This window comes from Galeopterus variegatus, unplaced genomic scaffold, assembly GCF_000696425.1.
Source record: "Galeopterus variegatus unplaced genomic scaffold, G_variegatus-3.0.2 Scaffold1018, whole genome shotgun sequence".
Taxonomy (NCBI): Eukaryota; Metazoa; Chordata; class Mammalia; order Dermoptera; family Cynocephalidae; genus Galeopterus; species Galeopterus variegatus.
In genome coordinates this window covers 272,299-297,452 of record NW_007727129.1, presented here as the reverse complement: position 1 = coordinate 297,452, position 25,154 = coordinate 272,299, and the positions used below count along the sequence as shown (strand labels likewise).

At 59.8% G+C, this 25,154-nt stretch overlaps 1 protein-coding gene across 1 annotated transcript; it reads left to right on the top strand.

The window, feature by feature from the left end:
* Nucleotides 1-110: 110 nt before the first annotated feature.
* MICALL2 (MICAL-like 2) lies at nt 111-24,892 on the top strand. The gene is made up of 17 exons (XM_008574244.1): nt 111-253; nt 8,802-8,850; nt 13,428-13,569; nt 14,504-14,694; nt 15,511-15,626; nt 16,529-17,332; nt 19,148-19,425; nt 20,120-20,213; nt 20,607-20,767; nt 21,145-21,300; nt 21,849-21,913; nt 21,987-22,110; nt 22,259-22,349; nt 22,485-22,558; nt 23,252-23,366; nt 24,180-24,226; nt 24,625-24,892. The coding sequence occupies exons 1-17, from the start codon at nt 111-113 to the stop codon at nt 24,699-24,701; spliced, it is 2,727 nt and encodes a 908-aa protein (XP_008572466.1). The 3' UTR covers nt 24,702-24,892.
* Nucleotides 24,893-25,154: the final 262 nt, after the last annotated feature.

Genomic DNA, 25,154 nt, shown 5'->3' with positions numbered 1-25,154 from the left:
GTGCGTCTGTCCGGCAGGGCGGGCCGAGCCGCGGTCCGGGGAAACGGCGTCGGGAGTTTCCCGCGCTCCCGCCGTGTCCCGCCGCTGCCTCGGCGGGCGCCGTTGTCCGCATGGCCGCCATCAAAGCGCTGCAGCAGTGGTGCCGGCAGCAGTGCGAGGGCTACCGGGACGTGAACATCACTAACATGACCACGTCGTTCCGCGACGGCCTGGCCTTCTGCGCCATCCTGCACCGCCACCGGCCCGACCTCATGTGAGTCACCTCTGCGGCGCCCGCGCGCCCGGCACTCTTTGACCCCTTTGCATGGGCAATGCAGCTGTTAACACAGACGGGGAAGCCGAGGCCAGACCTGCTCCGGGCTCTGGGGATGGGGTGCAGAGTCAGAACTCCCAGACCATGGGCCGCTGAGATGGACGATCTTGGGCTGGGCAGAGCCGAGTCCTGCAGGCACAAGCCACTGTGTGAGTCCCCTCCCCCAACGCTGACCGCTGTGGCCTCAGTTTGCCCTTCCACCAAGTGGATCTGGGCCAGAAACAGAATATCCGTCCGCCCCCGCTGGCTTAGTCAGTTCGTGACTCAGGGCAGTGTCCTGGGTTCTGGCCACCCCCCACCCCCCACCCCCGTATCCCTGGGAAAGGGCCATCAGAGCAGCCCTCAAGCCCTCTGAGACCCCTTACGGTCCTAGGGCCCAGCCACCAGATCAGGGTTACTGGAGGCTTCTAATGTGGGTACTGCCCCTTCCCCCAGCCTGTCCAGGCATCTTTGGGAGTGCAGCCCAGGGTCACTGTGGGAGATAGACCAATGAAGAGCAGGAAACCCTGCGACCCCAGGTCCTGTTGGCCAGGCCTCTGCACCCTAGAGTGATAGGGGACAAGATGGAGGCTGGGCTCCTGTCCTTGGGAGCTGCAGGAGGTGGGCAGGAGATAGGCATCTAGGCTGTCTCCTCCCAGGAGGGTCTTGGGGTGGGTGGCTTTGTTGCCAGATCTTGACCTGAGCCTGGATCTGCTCCATCAGATATTCACTCAGCAAACGCTGTTTGGCTGAATGACTGGCACCCAGCTTGCTAGGACAGAGATCTGTGTGCCTAGGCTGGTGGCTCAGGAAGGGGGTCCTCAGAAGGCCGCCCGCAACCCAGGCACCTTCTGGAAAAAGCATTCTCCTGAGAAGTCATGGCTGGAGCCAGGACTGGGATGGAGTGTATGTTTGCCTGGTTGGTCTCAGGGCTGGGAGAGGTCAGAGTCAGCGTCTTCTAGATGCTGGCCTCAGTCAGACGCCTTGCTGTGCAGATGAGGAAACTGAGGCTCAGAGAGGACAGACCCTTGTTTGGGTCACACGGCAGATCAAGCAGAGCCAGGGCTGGCACCCAGGGCTCCTCCCCTGTACTCCCAAGAGCCATCCCCCAAGCACCACTCTCCAGGGGAAGCTGAAGTCTTGAGCAAGCTGCCTGGGCTTCTGTCCTGAGGTTGTAAAATGCATTTGTGGAGCCGCCCGGGGAGTTTCCATGTGGCACTCGGGCAGCAGTCTCGGCTCCCTGCCCAGGGATGTGCCTCAGTGCCCTTAGAGGTAGAAGATGTTGGGCACAACGCGCTTCACATCGAAAGCCTGAAACTGAGCTTTTATAGAGAGTGGGCCAGACCGTGGAGACTGGGGAGGTTGGCAGGCTGAGTCCTACCAGGGCGTATAGGGTCCCAGGTGAGGCTGGCTGGTGACTGAGCCCCTCTGGGGGTTCAGGGTCCAGGGTAACGCTGGCTAGTGACGGAGCCCAGGAAGCCCAGACAGACCCAGTGTGACAAGTAGTCAAGTGGAGGGAAAAATGACACTACTGTCTGCTGGCCCTGTGGCCTCATGGACGATGGCTGTCACTGGAAGTTTGGGGCCTTTCCGGCCCTGGACAGCTTCCATCTGCTCCCAGCTGTGCTGGGGTCAGGCTGGCTGTAGGAATCTGAGCCTGGCCAGTACACAGTGCCCACAGGTGACCACAGGTGTGCACACGTGAATGTGTATGTGTGCTGGCACAAGCAGGCATATATCCATTCACTTCACTGACAGTTATTGAGTGCCTGCTTTATACCCAGCACTATATACTGTACAAGGTCCTCTTGGTCCCCCAGGTAGGGCGCAACATTCTAGCTACAGGGATAGACAGTGAACAGGTAAATGAATCAAAGCTCTAGGTGACTCCAGACAGCAGAGAGGCCAGCACAGGAAGGAAGTGGAGGAAGGCTGCTGCCCACAGTTACACATGGGCACAGAGTTATCTTACATACTGCTGTCCTGGTTATTGTCTGTCTGTCTTCACTGGACTGTCAGCTCTAGAGGGTGGGGGCGTCTGTCTGTTTTGTTTGTTGCTATATTCCCGCAACTGTGCTCAGTAGATAGCGGCATATCGTTGGAGCTCTACAGATAAGGGCACACAGTTGGGGCTCAGTAGCTATGGTAGGAGCTTGGTAGATACCTGTGTGCAGCAGGGAGGAGGAGGCCATGTAACCAGGGAGGCAGAGGCTGGAGTGATGCAGCCACAAGCCAAGGAACATCTGGGACCACGAGAAGCTGGAAGAGGCAGGAAGGATCCCCCCCTAGAGCCTCTGGAGGAAGCGTGGCCCTGCCCACGCCTCAATGTCGGACTTCTGGCCTCCAGAACTGCGAGAGAACCTGTTGTTTTAAGCCCCCCAGTTTGTGGTAATTTGGCAGAGCAGCAATAGAATAGGTTTCCATAGGTGTCAGGCGGGGTAGGGGCTAGGTAGATATTGGTCGAAGGAATGCCATGGGTGTATTGGGGGAGGATGCATGAGAGTATGGGGACACACGCCTATCCACATGCCTTAAACACTCCCATCCTACACCCACTGCCTCCGTCCCCTGCCATGCCTCTGGGCAAGGTGGTGGCTGTGGAGGGGGTTTCTCACCATGAAGCCCTGAGCTGCCCTTACTGCCCCCAGTAGCCACCAGGAAAGCGAGGAAACACATGTGAAGGACAGGCGCAGTGTGGCTGTCTTCTCGAGGGAGCTGAGGTCAGGCTTTGGGTGAGACCCTGGCCTGGAGAGACCCAGACCACAACACTCCCGTCCTCCTCTCCTTCCTGTGAAGACCTTACGGCCACAGGAACGTGGACATCCTGTCTCCATATTCCTAGCTTTGCCACCAGGAAGTCCTTCCCTTTGTCTGACCTCAGTCTTTCCTGCTGCATGCTGAGCTTGTTTCCTCTTGGCCCCCCATGAAGAGCAGCTGTAAAGGAACAGCCTTGGGCACTGAGCCAGCCAGGTGGGGCACTCAGGCTCCTAGTTCTGCCTCTGCCTGGCCAGCAAGGGGGAGAAGGGGGCGGAGATCTGGGGGTTCACATGTCCTTTGTCCTTGCTCCTTGAGGCACATGTGACCTGCATTACTGAGCTTCATGGGGACCGGGTTGTGCATGTGAATGTCCACTTGAGGGTCAGGAAATAGCCTCACCCAGCAGTGCCCACCAGGAGGCAGTGAGGTGGGACAGCCTCCCTGCCTGGTTACCTGAGCCATGCCCACCCCACCCCTGTCCACCCATAGCTGTGGGTTTTCTGCAGGTAGGCCTCAAGGACACCCACCCACAGGGTCTGTTTCCACAGTGACGCCACATCTGCCAGGGAGCCAGGTGAGCTCAGGAACTTCCCAGAACAAACAGCCCCACCCTCCCTGCCTCCTGTGGGCAATAAACCTGTCGGGGCTAGAGACTGCGGTGTGGCCAGGCTCCTTCCCCTTCTGGGCCTGACCAGCAGGGGCCAAGGTCTCCAGGAGTGGCTTGGGCTCCCAGGTGGGGTAGGAGCTGCGATGGAGGGAGGGACAGGTGTCAGGCAGGTGTGGTGGGCTGTACTGAAAAGGTCTTCCATTGGGTAGGAGAAGAATCATGGGCCTCCTTTTCCAGGATTGAGGCTTGGGACCATTTGTGAGATGGTGGAGGGGTCCTGGAGAGGGTGTCATGAAGTTGGGCTGCTGCAGACTCCCCACCCCTCAGTCATGCGGCAGGGTGACCTCAACTTTGTTGAGGTCCCCCCAGCGCTGGAGGCCAATGTCAGGGCTGGGGCCAGAGTTAGGGGTAGCTGTGATGGCCTAGCACGGACCCCTTGGGTAGTGGCCCCCTGACGGTGGCAGGATTCCCCAAGATGCGCCCATTGCTGGAGTCAGGGGCGAGACTCGCACGCAGAGATCCCCACCCAGAACCTCCCGAGGCAGCGCTCTCTCCCTTCCTGGGCCAGAGCAGAGGGCGTGCTGGCCAAGACTGGGCTGACCTCCCCTCCCACGCCAGCCTGGCCCTCAGCAGGACCTTCTGTTCCCCGGCCTGAGGGTCTGCTGCCCAGACCCTTGCGTGCCTTCCGGCCAGAGCCATCCAGAACAGGCACGGGGTGGGGGTAGGAGGGGGTTGGCTGACAGCCCACCCACACAAGGGCCGCCCAGGGCCCGACACCCACAGAAGGTGGGGGCTCCGGGGCCTTCTCCCCCTGCCTTGGTCCTCACCCTCGCTCTGTTCCGATTGTGTCTTGGGGTCCCTCTGCAGTTTTGCTCTTACTCTGAATCCCTCTCTCAACTTTTGCGGGGGGGCCTCGCCTGCCTCATGGGGCACACTGTTTCTCTTGTGTGCCCCCCATCTCTTTCTGTGTGAGTCTTTGTCCCTGTCTCCAGCTCTCTGTCTGTCTCTCCCCTCCCCTTCCAGATGGAATTAACTCCAGATGTGCTGGAGGTGCCTGGGAAAAAAGCCCAGGGAGGCTCTTTCCCTTCCCAGCCCAGGCCCATCCCCTGCGTGGCTGCATTTTGTTCTGGGAAACAAACCACATGAGGTCAACCATCCAGGAATTTGGAAGGGGCACATTCTCAAGAGCCCCCAGAGGCATTGGGGCAGGAGGCCGGCTCAGCTCCACAAACTGCAGTTTACAGTCCATGGGTCAGTCATGGCTAGCAGGGAGGCGCCTGACCGGGCTGGACACACATTGGCAGATAGTTGACCAATGAACGATTGCACAGCTGATGTATAGACCCAATGGATTCATCCATTCGGCCAATGTTGAAAAGGGAATAAATTAATGCCTTAAAAAAAATCAGCAAGCATTGAATGAATTAATTTATCAACAAGCATTTACAGAGTGCCAACTGTGTGCCTGGCCCCACGGAAAGTGCCTTGGAGTCGTACCAGACATACCTGATTTTAAATTATGAAAATTCAAATAAAAATGATCTATCTCGGGAGGGTGCTGTGAGTCCCAGCCCACTCGGTGGGTGGATTTGCAGTCAATGGGTTCCGGCTGCCTCCCCAGTGGCAGCTACTCCCCATGCCGAGCAAGGGCAAGGCTGATCCATCCTTGTCTGGCAAGCTGGCCGTCTCCCCGCGGGTCAACCAGAGCCAGGGTGGTGGTAGCCTACTCTGGCTGCTGTAACAAAGTGCCCTAAATTGGGCAGCTTGAACAACAGAATTTGATTCTCTCACAGGTCTAGAGTCTGAAAGTCGGAGACCAAGGTGTGGGCATGGCTGGTTCCTTCTGAGGCTGCGAGGGAGAATCTGTCCCCAGCCTCCCTCCTTGGCTTGTAGACAGCTGTCATCTCTCTGTATCTTCATGTGCTCTTCCCTCTATGTGTCCTAATTCCCTCTCTTTTTCAGGACACCAGTCATATTGGATAAGGGCCAACCCTAGTTTTCTCATTTTAACTCCATCACCTCTGTACAGACCCTATCACCAAATAAGTTCACATCCAGAGGTACTGGGTCACATTCAGAGGTACTTAGGACTCCAACATCTCTTTTTGGAGTGGGGCACAATCAGGCCATAATGCCAGGGGTCCCCTCCGCTGGTGGAAAGCTGGCCATCTTGGACTTCCTGGAGGGATGGGTGGGGTCTCCCCCTTGGCGCTCTCAGACAGGGTTTGCAAAGCAGTTCATATATTGGTCATTTCCACCAGCACACTGGCCTCAGAGCTCAGCTCCTCGTGGCCATGCCGACTGCACCTCTGGCCACAGGGGACATGAGCTCAGGCCTCGGTGAGGCAAAGCAGAGAAGCGTCCACTGGGACCTGCTGGGTACCTCTGGGGAGGGGCCTGGCCAGTGCATCATGCAGAGCTGGGAAAGGGTGTTCTGGCTACAGGGAGCAGCTTGAGCTGAGGTCCGGTGGCCGAGAGGGTGGGACACCTCGGGAAGGAACTTGGTGCAGAAAGGTGTGGTCGCCGTGGGACTGGCCAGGGTGTTCCAGCCCAGTTGTGGAGGCCTGGAAGGCCCAGAGAAGCATCTTGAATGTCGTCTCAAGAGCCGACAGTCCTTGAACTTGCAGTTTCCAACCTGCGCAGCAGGCACGGGCACCGCTGTCGTGGGGAGCCCTGAAGGCTCTGGGTGCTCTGACCTGCCTGGGCCTCTGAGACACTCACTCTGGGTGTGGGGGATGAGATAGCCTCACAGGGACAACTGGCTGCTCCCAAATCCTTAGGGGGGAGCCGCTGCAGCCCCCTGGGGCAGATGGAGGCAAATGCAGGAGGCAGACGCCTCCTTCTCCTGCTTTGTTTGGAGACAAAACAGAACTTGTTATCCTGCCCTCCTGCTGGCCGTGGCATCCTTGCCAGGCATATGGCCGTTTGGGTCAGTGACCCTGGGAAGGTCTGGAGAAGAGCTTGAGTGTTGAAAGGGATGGAGGTGGGGATGGGGGAGAGTGTGCTCCTGAGCCCCAGAGGCTGAGGACGGAGGAGCCAGCATGACTGGAGAGTCCCAGGGGTGTTGGATGGAGGCTGTCCACCTGCGTGTCCTTGGACACTCCTGGGATCACACCGCATCTGGGGACAAACCCAGGATGGATGGTGTGCATGCAGCTGAATGAAGGCATCATCCAGGCACAATGGTGCTGAAACCCACTTATCGCTGCTCACTGAGCACAGGGGAGAGGGCGCCGTCTTGTCCTCTGTCCACCTTCTTGTCATGTGCACAGAAGCTCTGTCCTGCTAATGGGTGGTCTTAGCATCTGGAACACGTTACCTGGGAGGTGGTCCAAGCCGGAAATGTTGGAGGTTTCCCGAAGAGCTGGGCAGATTGATGGGCGGCAGGCAGGGAGGCTTCCTAAGGAGCGAGGCGGGCAAACTGCAGCCCCCATCCCACTGCCCCGACCCAACTGTGCGGCTTTGGGCAGCTCACTGCCCCCGGGCCTCAGTTTGCTCCTCTGTAAAATGGTCTCACAGTCCGGACCTCTGAGGGCAGGGAGGTGGGATCCTATATGGTCAGGGCTTGTCAAGAACTGACCTCTGCTGGGCAGACTTGGCATGAGCGAGGTGGTCCCAGGCCAGGCAGCCACAGGGGTCTCAGCTTCTCCTCTGTTTGAGACCTGACAAGTCTTCCTGCTTGCTGCAGCCACAGCTGTCAAATTCACCACCAGAAACTGCAGTCGTCCTCCCAGATGAGGAAACTGAGGCCCCGAGAGAAGAGAGGGCTTTGCCCAAGGTCAGACATCAAGGCGTGGATGAGGCAGGACACAGCCCTTAGCCTGAGCTCCTCTCCTGCGCCACGAGGTTTCCAGAACAATCCCGTTCATGCTGACGTGGCAACGGCTGCTGTTCACATCCCCACAGACAGCAATGTGGACAGACGGACAGATCACTATTTAACCAACACTCCCATAAGTGGCGGCCTGTGCTCAGAGCCTGGCAGGTTTTGTCCGTGTCTGGGGCTGGACTGGGGCCACCTGAGTGTGATCCATGAGTTCTGCTCAGAGCGTCCTTCGGGTGTGCAGTGTGCTGTGGTGGACCGTGTTTGGGGGCATGTGCTTGGAGTCCTGGGACCAGCCTGGAGCTCATGCAGGGCTGTGCTCACTCTTGGCCTCTCCAGGAAGGTGCTGCTATCCAGGCTGGCCTGGGACCTCGCCTCTGTGTCTAGTGCGTGTGTGTGTTTGTTAGGGGGTGGGGGTAGGACTCTAATATCCTCAGCCCTGAGGGTCTGTCCCCCCAGGGGATGAGGCTGGGCATCTGGCGGGTGCTTAGTAACGCCATACTATGAACAAGAGAAAGAGTAATCGAATCTCAAATGCCTGGACTGTGGAGCCATGGCCTGGCTTTGACTTCTGTCTTGCTGCTGTGTGACCTCGGGAAAGTCCCTGAGCCTCTCTGTGCCTCTGTTCCCTCATCTGTGAGATGCAGACATGAGTAGTGTCCGCTCCATGGGATGGGCTTGAGCCTTAAGGGAGCTGATACTTATGAAGAGCTGAGAACAGCACCCCTCACGGCAGGTGCTGTGAAAGTAAACGCGAATGATGGGACAGACGGGGTGGCTGGAGGGGCCCGTCCTGCCCTCGGTGGGCAGCGTGGGTGGCCGGCCTCATACACCTCCATTCCTCAGTGCACGCTGGCTCTGTCCCCTGCCCAGGGAGCTCTCACCTCCATCCCATGTTGTCCTCCCCTGTGAACATCGGGCCTCTGTGACTGACTCTGAGCTAAGCCCTGGCTGGTCTGCCTTGGGCTGGTGGCTTCGCCTCTCTGGGCCTGTTTTGTGCAACCTCCGATTGGGTCAGGAGAGGTGGGTAAGGGCTCAACTTCTCCAGGGCACTGGAGGTGAAGGCTGAGGCTGTAAGGACTGATCGTGGTCGTGGGCCACCTGGGTGCCCAGGTAACCGGAGGTGGCAGCAGCCTTATGGGTGCGGGCAGCATCACTGTGCCTAGCCTGCCTTCCTTGTGTTTGCTCGTGACCTCATTCATTCACGGCGCCCACTTCTGGCCTTGTTTTCCCCATTTGGGCAAGATGACCTACGAGGCCTTTCCAGCCCCTCCATTCTCGGACTCTGAGCTGTTTTGGACACAGGTGTTTTTATCTTCCAGAAACTTCAATGCTCTCAGGAAGGAAAACGTTTATGAAAACAACAAACTGGTGAGTCCCCCCCCCCCGACCTTTGACTTCTGTCTTGCTGCTGTGTGACCTCGGGAAAGTCCCTGAGCCTCTCTGTGCCTCTGTTCCCTCATCTGTGAGATGCAGACATGAGTAGTGTCCGCTCCATGGGATGGGCTTGAGCCTTAAGGGAGCTGATATTTATGAAGAGCTGAGAACAGCACCCCTCACGGCAGGTGCTGTGAAAGTAAACGCGAATGATGAGACAGACGGGGTGGCTGGAGGGGCCCGTCCTGCCCTCGGTGGGCAGCGTGGGTGGCCGGCCTCATACACCTCCATTCCTCAGTGCACGCTGGCTCTGTCCCCTGCCCAGGGAGCTCTCACCTCCATCCCATGTTGTCCTCCCCTGTGAACATCGGGCCTCTGTGACTGACTCTGAGCTAAGCCCTGGCTGGTCTGCCTTGGGCTGGTGGCTTCGCCTCTCTGGGCCTGTTTTGTGCAACCTCCGATTGGGTCAGGAGAGGTGGGTAAGGGCTCAACTTCTCCAGGGCACTGGAGGTGAAGGCTGAGGCTGTAAGGACTGATCGTGGTCGTGGGCCACCTGGGTGCCCAGGTAACCGGAGGTGGCAGCAGCCTTATGGGTGCGGGCAGCATCACTGTGCCTAGCCTGCCTTCCTTGTGTTTGCTCGTGACCTCATTCATTCACGGCGCCCACTTCTGGCCTTGTTTTCCCCATTTGGGCAAGATGACCTACGAGGCCTTTCCAGCCCCTCCATTCTCGGACTCTGAGCTGTTTTGGACACAGGTGTTTTTATCTTCCAGAAACTTCAATGCTCTCAGGAAGGAAAACGTTTATGAAAACAACAAACTGGTGAGTCCCCCCCCCCGACCTTCCGTCCTGCCTTCCCAGCCCCGGCCTCAAAGCTGGCTCAGCTGGTCTGCCCGCACCCCCAATCCATGTCTGAGGGATCACTGGGCCCCTGAGTAGATCAAACCTTCCTGTCGGGTCTGCCTCAGGAGTCCTGCCACTGAGGCCAGGGTCCTGCTGCCCGACTCTGCAGCCAGTCCTAAGTGGGGCGACCCCAGCATTCTAGAACGAGCTTCTGATCTTGGAGCCCAGGCCATACTGGTCCCCTCTTTTCCTTGGTGGGGAGAGCAAGGGGGCAGGAAGTAGCTGGGGATCCTCCTTCCCTGTGGGTGGCCCAGCCCTGTCCACGCAAGGCAAAGCAGTGGTCCAGGGGCGGCTGGGAAGGCAGGGCTCCTGGGTGGTCCTGGTGGGCGAGCTGCCATACCCCACCCCATTGGACCAGCCTCCTCAGCCCTGTCCCTGTCTGGATTCAAATCCTGCCCTGTCCTTCCCAGCCGTGAGACACTTCCCTGAGCCCAGCCTGTTTCCCTGCTGCAAAATAAGCTCCACTCTCCTCCACTGGCTGATGCATAAGAAGGCGGAATTCATCCGCTGGTTCTGCAGCCGTTTCCTGCTCTGTGCCAGGCAGGTTCCGGGTACATGGCCCCGCCCCCTAGAGCGATATTCCAGTGCGGGTGCCGGACAGTGCACATGGCACGGTCACTGGTCAAACCTGCCCAGCCAGAACAGTTGCCACTCGCCACTCAGCGCATGGGCGATTTGAATTTAGATTTAACTTAATTAAAATGAAATAAAATGAAAGATTTCATTCCTCAGGTGTGCTGGCCACATTTCAAACACTCACAGCCACACGTGGCCGGTGGCTGCTGTGTTGGGCAGTGCAGAATAGAAGTGTCCACCGTCTCAGAAAGTTCTGTTGGACTGCACCGAAAACCATCTAGCATGTCAGGCAGGAAAATGAAGGAGAGAAGAGGGTGGAGGACTGGGGAGGCCATCGTGTGCAGTTCTCAAGGGGGCTCAGGGAAGGCTTCGCTGAGCACAGACCTGCGGGAGGCAAGGGAGCCCTGTGGACATCTGCAGAAAGGGCGTCCCAGGTGGCGGGAAGGCACCTGGCTTGTAGAAAAGCAGTGAGGGGGCTGGGACAGAGCTGGGGGGTCAGAAGGAGGACTTGGGGAGGGAGTCGGGAGAGCAGGGTGAGGGTGCGGAAAGAACAATGGCTTCCGCTGCAAGTGAGACTGGACCGCTGGCAAGGCTGAGCTGCGAGCCCCTCGTGCTCCACAGCACCTGTGCTGAGAATAGGCAGGAGGCAGAAGGGACGGCGGCCCAGCCCCAGTGGTGGCTGTGGAAGGGGTCGGATTCTGGACGTGTTTTAAAGAGAAGTCAGAGGAGACACAAGGCCTTTGGTCTGAGCATGGCATGGCAGTCCCATTGGGCTGGGGGGTTGCCCAGGAGCCCCTGTTTGGACTGAGCTGGACATTCACGTGGGGGTCATGTAGGCAGTTGGAGGTGCAAGCCTGAGGTTTAGGGAAAGGCTGGAGGTAGAGATTTGGGAGTCATCAGGCTGTGGATGGGATATTTATTTATTTCTTTATTTATTTTGCTGGCTGATACAGGGATTGAACCCCGGACCTTGGTGTTTTCAGCGCCACACTTTACACTGTAACCAAAGTGAACTAACTCGCTAGCTGGATGGGATATTTATAGGCAGGAGACAGGATGGGCTCCCAAAGGCAGGAGAGCCATGAAAAAGGACCGAGCTCGGGACCCCCATGTCCGGAGTCTGGGGGAATTGGGGGCTGGCGAAGCAGACTGGTCCCTTGGGTGGGGGGTGGGGAGTGTGCTGGAGGGGTTGCAGGGAAAGTTAGGGGAGAGGGGTTGGAAGCAGAGAAAATACATGACATTTTTTGAGGAGTTTTGCTTTAAAAGGAACTAGAAAAATGGGATATAGAAGTGGAGTCAATAGGCAATTTCTTTTTCAGGGAGAGTTTCAGTGGGTCTGTAGGGCTGCTGGGAGTGGTCCGACAGGGGGGCCCTCCAGGCAGGAGAGAGAGGGTGCACATGCTGGGTGACAGGAGATGAAGGGCCTTAGTGCCCAATGTGGGAGGGAGGTGGATGCAGGGACATGGGGGATGTGGGGGTGGGCATCCCCCAAGGGTCTCCTCAGAGGCTTCTGACTTCTGAGTGGGATGGATGGGGCAAGATGCCAGCTGAGAGTGAGGCAGGGAGGAGGTGCTGGGGGTTTGAGCAGAGAGAAGGTGGGAACTTGGTCTGGGGTGGGGAGGGGAAGTGGGGTGGGATTGCCCCTGGTGGCACTTGGGGGCCCCCCAAGGGTCTTGGACTAGATGAGGGCAGGTGGCTGGCAGAGCACTTTTCTGTAGCCACGTTTTGGTGGCTTGGCACAGGCCTGAGTAGGTGGGAACCTTCTGCAACCCCAGCTGGGGTATCTCCAAGTGAGTACAACAGAGTCAGGGGCGGGGGTGTGGGGGTGTGCATGGAGTGACCGTGGATAGGCCCAGGAGGAAGGGGGGTGACAGGTGAGGGACAGGGACAGGTGATAGGCCAGCGGTCGGAGCCCCCGTGGGGTCAAAGGACCAGTAGGGTTCTGTGCTAGAGGGAGGGAGTGGACGGTGGAGTGGGAGGGGGGCGCTGAGGCTGAGATCTGTCATGTTCAGTATGCAGTAAGTGCTCTATAAGTGCAGCTTTCCTGGCCCTCCCAGCTCAGTGTATTGTGTACCCGTCTCAGCCTCCAGTACCTCATGCCCCATTGCTTTGGCTCTGAGGACACAGGCCACCTTTGTGTCCCCCCAGGCCCCAGGGAGGGCTTAGCGGTCTGGGCGGGTGTGGATCCCACCTGTGCTCTCTGACCAGATAAGGTTTGGGGCCGCCGGGGCTGTGTGGGGCGCAGGGGTGTGAGGGGAGCTCTTGGGCGTCTCCAGGGTGATGTGGCCCAGGTGGGGTGGGGTCCCCCTGGGGGCCCACACAGGGTCTCGAGAGCCCACGGGGGACTGGCTCCCTTGAGGAGCCACCTTCAGTCCTGTGTGGCCGGGACAGTGATCCCCGCTGTACAGACGGTGTCTGAAGGTGCAGCAAAGACAGGATGCCCACCAAACCGAGAAGGCGTCTTGAAACTGAAAAACAAAGCAGACGCTCCCATGCAGAGTGGGGAAAGAATCTTAATTGAGAGGGTGATTTTACTTACAGGATGGTGGATTGAAAGCCAGGAGTGTTCGCAGTTCCTCCACCACCTCCTGGTCGAGTCCAAGTTTATGTAGTTCACACAAAGCCGTGAAGAAACCTAGGATGCCGTTACTAAGAAGCTAATGTCACTACTTCTAACATGAGTATTAGTTTTGGTGGTGTTGTGATGCGGGTGGTGGGACCGGCCACTACCGCACCGGTACTTAATCATTAGGTCCTTTCTTTATAGTCAGCAGCTGTTTCTACCTTTTCTTCTGACGACCTTACCCAACTTACTGTCTGACTTCTGCAGGCAGGGTTCACACAAAGGACGTAGCAAGTGGTAAGGGCTTTCAAGATGGAGTTACTTCTGCTCATTGTCCCTCAGATGGGTAAACTGAGGCCCAAAGAGGCACACAGGCAGAGAGCAGCGCTTAAACCTTGAACCCAGACTTTTCTGGGCTCAAAGCCTATTTCTTGCCTGCACCCCTCTTTCCTGGGGTGAGCTGGTGACCTGGTCGAGGGGGAAGGCTCTCCCATCCGGCTCCTGCTGACCTCCACCCACCTCCTCCAGGCCTTCCGCGTGGCCGAGGAGCAGCTGGGTATCCCAGCCTTGCTGGACGCCGAGGACATGGTGGCTCTGAAGGTGCCCGACCGGCTGAGCATCCTGACCTACGTGTCCCAGTACTACAACTACTTCCACGGCCGCTCCCCCAGTGAGTCCTGCCCCGGGGCCCCCAGCCTGGACCCTGGCTGTGCAAGGCAGGACCAGGGCTGATTCTCGCCTGGGCTCACTTGCTGGCCACCAAGGGGCCACCAGCCCTATCCATGCTGCAGCCCCGTGGCAGGTCCCCCCTGGCCTCACAGACCTTTCAGAGTCCATGCCCAGCCCCCGCCAGCCTGGCACCAGCATAGCCCTTTGGGGTGGGCAGTGGGGGTGCATGGTTGGCAAGTGAAGCAGGGAAGGAGGACTCTCTGGTGCTGCAGGTGCGGGGCGCCTGGTGCTCTGTCTTCCTCTGAAAGGGCTCCGGGCTCCCCCAAGCCCCTAACCTGTCCCTGCTTGGCCCAGGCTCAGCTTGTCCTCCTTCCTCTCGACTGGATGGATGCGCCCATGATCATACCCTCCTCCTTCTCTCTGGGCCTTGGTTTCCCATTGGGACCCCGAGCTTCTGTGCCCATGTTCTTGCTTCAGCTGGCCCTGGCAGGGTGGGGCCTCCAGGCAGGGTTGGGTGTGGTAGGGGAGAGGCCGGGGCCTTTATCCCAGCTTTTTGTGTATTGAGCTGCTCAGCTCCTCCTCTCACCCCCCACATTCCTCTTCTAGGCTTTAGAAATCCCCGGAATCACTCCGGGCACAGGGCCAGCCCCTGCCTGGTGGAGAAACAGAAAAGTCCCTTTTTCCTGACCACAGATCCCTGCTCTCAGAGCAGGGAGGGGAGGGGTGTGGGCCAGGCCAGGGCTGTGCCGGGAAGAATGTGCCCTCGGGGCTGCCCCTTCCCATCCCCAGCCCCCCAGACAGTGGGAGCCCTCGGGCAGTCCATGCCAACCCCTCCTGGGCACCACGACCTTTGGGGGCACCCAGATTCTTTCAGAGCCAGGGTGCAGGGCTGCGTTGGGACCCTCCTGTCCTGACCCCTGCTTGTCTTGTGCCAGTTGGGGGCATGGCCGGCATGAAGAGGCCTCCGTCAGACTCCGAGGAGGAACCATCTGGGAAGAAAGCCCCATCCCAGCCGGCCAAACTGCCCTCACCCGCCCCAGCCCGGGGGCCTCCACTGTCCCCAGCCAGGACAAACCCTGTTGTCCAGCGGAAGGATGGGGGTGCAGAGGGCCTGCCCCCGAAGGCTGTAAGCGCCCTGCCCTGCCCTTCTTCTGGTTTCTTGGGTTTTCCAGCAGCTCTTACAGAGTGGGGCTTGTGGGACTGTGCAGCCCCAAACCACAGGGCCCGAGGTGGGGCAGTTCCCCTGGGTCCAGGGCATGGCCTCAGCGGCTGTTTAATCAAGAGCCCACCCAGTACTGGCTGCCCTGGGCTCCTTCGATTCCGCATGGTAGGAACTGTGACCCCCATTGTACAGATGGACAGACCAGGACTCAGGGAAGGCAGGCAGGTGGTCAGAGCTTGACCCCTGACCTTTCTGGGCTCACAGCAGGTTCCTGTGGTCCGGGCCACCTCTCTCTGGGGCAGGGAGGGGTACTGGTTGTGCCCTCTATTCCCAGGCCAGCTCTGCAAGGTGAATTAGGGTACCCCCACTTTTCAGAGGTGGAGACTGAGGAGGGGTAATAATGTGTGGTTGGGCGCCCCCTGCTGTCCCTGGGCTGTCACTTCAGGCTCTGAGAGCTGGAGCAAGATAGGGCTGGCAATTGGGAATTGGATTTGATCTCTGCGCCTTGGGGCGGGAACAGGGGGCACTGGAATCTGTCCTCTGGCCCCACAATCCTACCTCAGGACCACTAAAGTCAGGCCCCAACTCCCTCCCCAGGGCCAGGCTGGAGGCCCTGATCTTGGAGTCCAGCGGCCTGGGCGTGAGTCCTGACCATACCCTCAGTTCTCCACTCTGTAAAATGGGACCTTCCTGCCAGCCTGTGGGGCAGCAGTTGGGAGGGAGAGCTGGGGTAGACCATAATACAGAGATGTCAGCTGGCTCCTGGTGCCCCCTCCCAAGGGCCTGGCGTCAGTGGGCAGCTCAGTCAGCAGCACCTGTGGGATCTGTGGCAAGCATGTGCACCTGGTGCAGAGGCACCTGGCCGACGGGAGGCTCTACCATCGGAGTTGCTTCAGGTGGGCCTCCCCTCCCCCTGCACACCTGAGTGGGCATCTTCCTCCCCCTGCACATCTGAGTGAGCACCTCTCCTCAGATACCTCTTGTGACTCCCATCGCCCTCCTGTGTGGCTCCCATCGCCCTCCTGTGTGGCTATGTCCTCCTCCTTGGCCTCATTTGTTGCCAATAGCCCAAGATGCTCAGCTGTTCCTAGATACCCTAGGCCCTGACACCCTCCTGCTGAGCCCTAATATCCTCCTCCCATGTCCCCTTAGAGATACCTTCCTGGCTGTCCTTCCAGACACACTGACTCAGTTTCCCTCCTCTGCCTCTCAGCCCTTTGTGTAGGGCTTTTTACTCTGCGACCATCTGCAGCCCCTCCCCTGCTGCCCTGCTCCTCCCCGGCTGGCGGCTCCTGGAGGGCAGGCACAGGGTCTTGCTTGTTACATGACCACTCCGCAAGGCTGGGAGTGGGTCAGCCCCTGGAAGTGGAGTGCAGCATGGCCCGTGCGTGTGTGCACGCACTGACATGTACGAGCACTTTCTGGGGTGTCCGCATGCCTAACGAGGTTCTCAGTGGAGTCTGTGACTCAAAATGGTTCAGAACCATGAGAAGAGGCATTTGTTGAATGAATCAATGACCACACAAACAGATATGGGAACACATCTGTGCTTGTGGGAAAGTGTGAATGGATGAACACCTGGGTGAACGAGTGTATGAACAAACGGCTGCAAGCCTGGAGCCCCCTCGTGACGTTTCCTCTCTCCCCAGGTGTAAGCAGTGCTCCAACACGCTGCACTCGGGGGCCTACAGGGCCACAGGAGAGCCAGGAGTCTTTGTCTGCACCAGCCACCAGCCCAGAGCTATGAACAAACGGCTGCAAGCCTGGAGCCCCCTCGTGACGTTTCCTCTCTCCCCAGGTGTAAGCAGTGCTCCAACACGCTGCACTCAGGGGCCTACAGGGCCACAGGAGAGCCAGGAGTCTTTGTCTGCACCAGCCACCAGCCCAGAGCTGCCCCTGTAAGCCCCAAGTTGCCTGGCCTGGCCCCTAGACATCCAGGGGCCATCCCCATGGACTCTCGTTCCCCCAAAGCCCCGCGGAAGGCCCAGGAGGTGAATGGGTCCAGAGAAGCTGGGCTGAAGTCCAGGCCACCAGCCTGGGAGCCTTCAGTGGGCAACGCAACTGCCAAAGGTTTTGTTCCAGCTGCACCTGACCCTCCAGCCACCACGTCCTCCCGCATCCAGGTGGGGAGCCCAGCCTGGCCCAGGCTCTCCTCAAGTCGCGTGGCTTCCACCCCCATGGATGGCAAAGCTGGCATGCGTGTGACCAACAGCTCCCCAACAGGGTGGTCATCACCAGCCCAGGGCACAGCAGCAGTCGGCTCCCATCCTGCCATGCCCCCAAGTGCCCTGAACCCTCGCCCAGCAACGCCACAAGGCCGGGGGTCCCCCCAAATGGCAGCTGCTCAGCCCAAGCTCAGTTCCAGCTCAGCATCTCCAGGCCCAGTGGACTCCCCAGCCTGGACCCCATCAGCCTCCAGGACCCAGCAGGCCCGGGAGAAGTTCTTCCAGACATCTGGAGTCCCCCCCAGCAATGGCCCAGCTGGCAGGGTCCCAGCTCCAGTGGACGCTCCCTCCAGAGACAGCAGCAGGGAGCAGGCACTAAGCTTCCTCAGGAAGGCCCTTCCACGGCTGGGGGAGGCTGGCGCTCAGGCTCCTGGCAGGTGGGTAGAGGAGGGAGGGGCTGGGGTGCAGCTCTTCCACACCCACCAGCCAGCAGGGCCCCTAGAAAGCCACAGGGTTTGGAGGAAAGCTGTGGGGAGGGGGACCAGGCTCTGTCCCTCCCTGTTTGTGTGACCGTGAGGGCTGTACTTCTCCCAGCTCAGTTTCCTCTTCTGGGAAATGGGTAAAATGAGGCAGGAGCAGCCATGTTTGGTGGTCAGAGTGGCAGGAGGCCTAAAATCTGCTGTCTGCAGGTGCTCAGGGGGTACTAGGTGCAGCGACACTGCTGCCGGGGCCGCTGTGGGACACGTGCTCAGCGAGTGTGAGCTCCCGATGCCCTCTGTGGAGCAGGGAACAGGGTGCACAGGAACTCTATGCCGGCTGGGTCTGGGTGCCGGCTTGTCTGACTCCAGCTGCGTCTGGACCTTCCCTGCCCATCCCAGCGCCTGCCCCGTGCCTTCCGCACCCCAGACGCCAGGCAGCTGGTGTTGACAGGATGAGGGTTGCTGTGTTAGTTTCCCGAGCACCACTCACTGGGCAGCTCAGACAGCAGGTCTTTATTCTCTCACAGTTCTGTAGGCCAGAAGTCGACATCACGGTGTCTGCAGGGCTGTGCTCCCTCGAGGGCTCTAGGGGAGCATCCTTCCTCGTCTCTTCTGGCTCCTGATGGCCCCAGGTGTTCCTTGGCTGTGGTGGCATCACTCAGATCTCTGCTTCCGTGGTCACCTGGCCTCCTCTGTGTCTGTCTCTTCTTTTCTATCTCTTATAAGGACAGCTGCCGTTGGATCAGGGTCCACCCTAATCTGGTGTGACTGCATCTTAACACGATTACATCTGCAGAGACTCTATTTACACATACGGTCACACTCTGAGCTTCCTGGTAGACATGAATTTGGGGGATGCCATTCAGCCCAGTGCAGCCACCTCTCAAGTAAGCAGGTTCCTTCCTAGGCTGGCCAGCCATGCTGCGTCCACTCGTCATGCTGACCCTCATTGCAGGGTAGGGGCATTCCTAGCCCTGAGCTGCCTGACCCTCCCAGCCCCCAACAGGTCAGCTGGTGGTGCCCAGAGGTTTCTAGGCTGGGCACGGGGATAGAAGAGCAAATCCACCCTGCCCCTCCTGGGACTGGGGGCTGTCCAGGGCATCCTGGGGGACGAGGCTGTGTGTGGGCTCTCTGTGTGAGTGCTCCCTAGAGTGGGGGAGCTCCTCCTGGGAATCCAGACTGATCATCGCTGAGCCCAGAGTAAAGGGGAGAAGGGGGAGAGAAATTGGTTGCAGAAAGGGGACAGGCGAGACAGAACTGCCTTGGCCCCAGCAGGACAGAGCACCTGGCCAGGGGAGGTGCCTGGCGTCCCCACACTGGGCTCGGCAGCCTTAGTCCTGCACGCATGTGCACCCAGGGGAATGCAGGATGGCCCAAAGCCGCGCGGCCATGAGGAGGCCTTGTGTCTGGCTGGGCTGCACAGCCCGAGAGTCGCTTAGATCGGCCTAGGCAGGCCCAGGCCAGCTCATGGTTCTGGACAGGGGTCTCCACGGTGAAGTTCCAGGTGCTTCTGGCCCTGGTCCCTGTGTATGGTATGTTCTGGAACATTGTAATCTCAGCCGATATCTGACTTAACAGGAGGGTAAAATCAGCCACCAACATATGCAAGTGCCAGAAGTAGAAGCCTGTGACCCATCTCTCTCTGTGGTGGTCTGTCCTGTCCAGAGGGTGGGCGTTGGGAACTAGCTGCCAGGGGCACTGAGGGGCTTCAGTATGGGGTTAATGGTGGGAGAGGCTCCTGGATCTACCTGATGCTTATTCTCCTACCCACAGGCCCTCCCGTACCCCGAATTCCCGTCCCCAAACCGAAGGGCCACAAGCAAGTCCCTCAGTCAAGCCGTCACAATCTGCGTCTCCCAGGGCCCTTAGTAACCCTGTGAGGATGGAGCCGCAGGCCTCCCTGAGTGTGGGCGGCACCTCTCAGGCATCCGCATCGCCCCAGGTGGGCAGGAGGAGCTCGGCTGGATCCTCGGGGGTCAGCAGGGTGGGTGCTGGCTCCAGGATGAAGCCAGAGGCCCCAACGACAAAGAGTAAGAGCCCCCTTATGTGGAGTGGGTGAGGGGGTGTGGGGTGCAGTAGGTTGCCCGGGGTCGCCTCCGCCCAGGGTCTCGCCCCGTGTTGTGGCTGCCCTTCTCCCCGGCCTGCGTCCTGCAGTGTTTGCTGCTTCACAGTCGGTGTTTCAGGGCCCGCTCTCGGTGTCTGTTCTCTGTGATACCTGCTTCATAGCAGGGTCACCTAGGTCCTCACTCTCTCCACCTGTGTGAGGGCAGTGAATGTCTCCAGGGTCACACTGTTTGATGGGCCCCATTTGACCACCGCCCCGTTCTACACTTCTCAGAGAACACGCTGCCCAGAGCGTTTGTCTGCATCTTTCCCTCTGGCTGAGCCCCCACCGTCAAAACCACCCGCAGGTCTGAGACAAGAGGGCCTGCAGATGGGCAGCCACAGCCCAGGCACATCAGGGTCCATGGGGCTCACCCCCCCCTTTTTGCTAGAAGGGGAAGTTGAGGCCCAGAGAGAGGAAATGATTCCCCCGAGGACACACAGCACAGGCAACCAGTCAGGAAGGCCTGTCTCCTGACTCCCAGCCCAGCGCTCTTTCCTGCATGCCAGGCTGGCTGGGGGGTATCTGAGGGTGGGGTGGCTGCAGGAAGGTGGGACCAGGTGAGGCCCAGCCTTTCCAAGCAGGCATTCCCCCTTACCTGGTGCACCCTCCTTGTGAACCATCTCCTTGCCCCCACCCAGGCCCAAGTGCCAGCCCCCAGGAAGGCCAGGAGGATGGGCCGGCAGGATGGAGGGCCCGCCTGAAGCCGGTGGATAAGAAAAATCTGGCTGAGAGGTGAGGGGCAGGTGGGACAGGGCTCTGGTGGGGTCCTCCTGGTAGTACCTATACCTGGGCCTGTGGGTTTGTGCTCACATGAGCTCGAGCAGGAGCCTGTGTCCCAGGGCTGACACAGGGCCTGGCACACAGGAGGTGCTTAATAAATGCTGTGGGTGCATGACAGCATCAACCCATTGACACACCACAGCAGGGATGTGTGCACATCACTCGTACGTTTCAGTTGTACGTAGCAGAGGATTCAGGAGCTGGGAGGGGGGTGACCACTCAGGCAAGACCAGGTCCTACCATGTCTTCAGGTCACGGGCTTGTCTGCACATGCCTTTGGGAGTCCCCTCGAGGTGGGCCTGGGGCTGGTGGGTGCAGGGGGCTGACCTCACATGTTCCACCCAGGGCTCTGGAGGTGAAGGACCCGCAGGTCCCAGCTGAGCCAAAGGCAGGGGACACTCCCAAGAAGGTCTCAGGAAGCTGCGAGGGAGGTGTCCGCATCACCCTGACCCCTGTGTGGCCTGACAGGATGCCAGGGCCAGCTGGGCCTGGGCCCACCCTCTCAGGTAATGCTGGACAGGAACCTGAGGGCTGCCCACCTGGCCCTCCCCTATGGGGGTAGGGGTCTCAGGGCTTGGACCTGTAGTGCCCCCCTTTTAGGGTATGGGGGGAAGAAACAGAGGCCCCGCTCAGCCAGAGGAGTTGGTGGCCTCTGCGTTTGTTCCCCGCCTCTGTGGACGTGACCAGTATGGGCCAAATGTGGGTGTAGGGCTTGTGAGGACTGACCCTCCACTAGGGAGGCCCAGGGCGTAGTGGTGGCCTGGGCCACCCAGTAGGCTGTTGGCTGTGCTGGGACAGACCCCAGACTCCCAGCGGGCCCCTGGCTCAGGGGAGGGCACTGGGTTGTGGGCCTGACGTAAGGCTTCTCCTTACCTGGGGACAGCCGTGTCCCCCTCCCCGTCCCACCGCAGGAAATTGGCTATCCCTGCCAGTCTCGATGTTTCTAGCGATTGGCTTCAGCCCGTGCCCTCGAGGCAGGAAGCCCAGGCCTGGAGCTGGAAGAAGGAAGAGGAGAAAACCTGTCCTCAGGGCAAACCAGGTCAGCCCCAGAGACGCTGTTCCTGTCTGGGGTGTAGACGAAGGGAGGCCTCCTCTGAAGAGGAGATGCTGGGGCTTTGGATAATGTACAGGAGCTCACTGGGTCCCAAATGGAAGGAAGCCCTGGAGGACCGAGCCCCCACTGACCCAGGCCCTTCCTCATGAATAGGGTGGGAGGACTGGACCAAGACACCAGCTGCCTCCTGGCACCTTGTCACAGGCGCCTGGTAATGATGGAGCGTGCGCTCCTGGCAGCTCGAGGGACAGGTGGTAGGGGTGCCAGGAGGGGTGTATCTGGTGCTGCTGACCTGGAGGAGGGCAGGGGGCAGGGCCTGGATCTGACTGTGTGAGCTCTAGCCCTTTGGACAGTGGCAGGTGCTGTCCAGGTGCCTGTGGGGTTGGGGCAGGGCAGCCAGGTGGTGACATAGGGAACATCCGGGGAGGCAGAGGCTAGGGTGGGTCCAGCTGTCCCAGGGTCAGACTCCCTTCTGGGCCGTGTTCAGGCCTGGTGCCCTGAGGTCCAGGAGGCTCATTCTGCCCCTTGTCCAGGGAGGCCCCTGGGCCCAGCCAGTGTCCCTGCTCCGCCTGGCAAGACTGTGACCTCCCCCGTCAGGGTGAGTAGGCTGGGATTGGAGGGGGCAGGAACTCAGCCCTTGCGACCTGCCTCACCACCTCCTTGTCCCCCAGCTGCACCCAGACTACATCCCCCAGGAGGAGATCCAGAGGCAGGTGCAGAACATCGAGAGGGAGTTGGACACCCTGGAGCTCAGGGGCATTGAGCTGGAGAAGCGACTGCGGGCGGCTGAGGGAGGTGAGCTGATCTGACCTGGGCCAGGCCAGCTCCACTCCTGAGTGCCTTGGCCTGGCCATCAGCCTGCTTGACCACTGGGGACACCTTTGACCCTGGGGCCCTGACCCGGGCCTGACACTGTCGCACCCGGCCTGGCTCCTCTCCTTAGATGACTCGGAGGACAGCCTTATGGTGGACTGGTTCCGGCTTATCCACGAGAAGCAGCTGCTGCTGAGGCTGGAGTCAGAGCTGATGTACAAGTGAGAGATCCAGTTGCCACACGGATGCCCACAGGGGCCCCCATCCTGGAAAACCATCTCCTCCCAGGAGGGCGGGCTCTGGGCTGGGAGCGGCCGGCCATCAGGCCAGGCCTCAGACCCGCGTCTGCCGCGCAGGTCCAAGGACCAGCACCTGGAGGAGCAGCAGCTGGACATCGAGGGCGAGCTGCGCCGGCTGATGGCCAAGCCCGGTGCGTCCGCCCCTGCCTGCCAGGGCGCCTCCGCCTGCACAGCCTCAGCCCCAGGGCATGGCACGGGTGGATGCAGGCTTCCAGCGTTGCTGCTGGCTGCCTGGGGGCAGTCATCCGTGCGAGGCACCCATGGTGTCGTGGTGTGGTACGCTCGGGAGCCATGCAGGCCCGGGTTTGGGTTTCAGCTCGTCCACTTCCCAGCTGTGTGTTCTGAGCCAGGTCACTTGACCTCTCTGTGCCAGGGTTTCATCCCCTCTAAAGTGCGGACCATCATAGCGTCCATCTCACACAGTTGCGAGGATTCAGTGAGTCAGTGCGAGTCAGGCGCTCAGCACAGCACCGGCAGGTTGTAAGCGCTCCTTGAGTGTGTGCTGTTGGTGTTTTGTTTTGGTGATGTGAGTGCCCCTGGGCTGAGGGCTCAGGTCCTGGCAGTCTCGGCTCCGTCCTTTCCTTGCTGTGAGATGAGACAGTGGCACCCTGAGCCTCAGTTTCCACCTCTCCACAGTGGGCAGCCGTCTTGTGAGGGTGGGTGAGATAACCAGGGGAGACCCCCACACTTGGTCTTTGATGTTCATTCAACCACATCACCAAGAGCCCACGCAGGCTGGCAGCCTCCACCCTCCTCCTCAAATGGAGGAGCCTGACACGAGCAGTGGGGACATGGCTCCTTCTGATGACTGGCTGTCCCCATAGAGAGTCTGAAGTCACCCCAGGACCGGCAGCGGGAGCAGGAGCTGCTGGACCGGTACGTGAACACGGTCAATGACCGCAGTGACATCGTCGACTTCCTGGATGAGGACCGGCTCAGGTGGGTGTGGGACTGGTCACCTCTCTCAGTGCCTTCCTGCCCACCTCGGCAGGGAGGTGTGACACGATGTGGGCCCCCGTGTGCATTTTGTGGGAGGGCCCCGAGACACAGCGGGCGTCAGAGGTTCTCCACCCGCAGAGCCCCTTCCTGCTCCGTGCTCCCCAACCTCCAGGGTCAGCACCATCCAGTGGAACTTCCCGCCATGATGGTGTGCTGTCATCTGCCCATCCAGCATGGTAGCCACTGGTCACCTGTGGCTGTCCAGCACTTGCAGTGGGGCCCGTGTGACTGAGAAGCTGAATTATTTTGAACTTACATTTACGTAGCCACACGTGTCTCCTGACTGCTGCACTGGGTTGTGCCGTTTCATGGCCAACCCCGAAGAGCTTTCCTGCCCCACATTTCAGATATGGGCCCTGTCTAGGCCATACGGGGTTGGCAGCCGAGGTCAAACTCAAATGTGACCCTCTTATGAGCTTGCAGGGCTTTGGCATGGGTCAGCCCACTTCCCACCTGTCCCCATGTCACTGGGGTGGTTGGCCCCAGAACCCCCTGTCTCCATATCACTGGGTTGGTTGGCCCAGTTCCTTCCTGTCCCTATGTCACTGTTGAGAGTCTGGGCTTGGAGAGGGCAGGCACCTGCCCAGGGAGGGGAAGGGCATCACCAACATGTGGCCTGTAGGCAGGTGAGAGGGCAGGTGGCTGGTTGCCAGGTGGGGCTCAGGGCTCAGGTGTGAGGCAGACTGGAGACAGTCCCTGCGACTCCCATCCAGGGAGTTCTATCCCTCACGGCCACCACGGTTGCTGTTTCAGGGAGCAGGAGGAGGACCAGATGCTACAGAACATGATCCAGAAGCTGGGTAACTTTGGGGGCTGGGCAGGGCTGGGAGAGGACACCCTGTGGGGGTGGGTGCCAGGCCCCAGCTGGCAGCTGTGGCAGGAGGACAGACAGGTTCCCTAATTGTGCACGCTCCCTGGACCTCGAGGGAGCTGAGAGGTGGCTGACAAGCATGTGGTCAGGGTGTGGGAATGCTGGCAGGGCCTTGCCCTCCAGGGTGCTCAGTCAGCATGGGGGGGCTCACATGGGGAGGGTTGCAGGGTCTGCCCTGCTGCTGGCTCCCAGCTTCCTACAGGCTCTGGAGGTCCAGGGAGGACTCTGGAGGGTGGAAGGGAAGGACATTTCCTGCAGGGGGACTTGTGTGGGCAGTGGCCATGAGTGGGTGACTGCAGCCTCACTGTCCATCCCTTCCCTCTTCAGACCTCCAGAGGAAAAAGCCCAGGTTCCGCTTGTCCAAGATCTGGTCCCCAAAGAGCAAAAGCCATACCCCGCAGTGAGCTGCTGGCCAGGGTTGCAGGACGCTTGCCAGTGGGCCAGGCAGGGCTGGCCAAAGCCCCGCCATTCGGGCTCAGGAAGGGACTGGTGGTGTGGCCCTGGAGGGGACGTGGGGGCAGCAAGGACCTGTGCCACCCTCTCTGGGGTCTGAGTGGCCTCAATAAAGCAGCTGCCCGCATGGCTTCCTGCTCGATCTCATGTTTGCCTACGTGCTCCTTGTGGCCTAGTACCTGGCCAAGGTCTTCTCCTGCTGCTGGCTCTGCACCCAGCACAGACATGCTCTGTGGTCTTGGGCAGGCGCTGACCCTCTCTGGGCCTGGCCCTGGCCCTCTGAGGTGGCATTCTAGCCACTCCCTGGCTGCACAGAAGGGCTGGACGTGAGCCTCACAGGAGACAGGGATGGTGGCATCTGTGCAACCTCAGCCCTCATCTCAGGTGCTGGCCCCACATGGGGA

Coding starts and splice junctions, on each gene's coding strand:
- MICALL2 (XM_008574244.1), top strand. CDS start 111: ATGGCCGCCATCAAAGCGCTGCAGCAGTGGTGCCGGCAGCAGTGCGAG. Junction 21,301..21,848: donor CTGTCCTCAGGGCAAACCAG/GTCAGCCCCAGA, acceptor CCCCTTGTCCAG/GGAGGCCCCTGGGCCCAGCC. Junction 22,559..23,251: donor CCGGCTGATGGCCAAGCCCG/GTGCGTCCGCCC, acceptor CTGTCCCCATAG/AGAGTCTGAAGTCACCCCAG.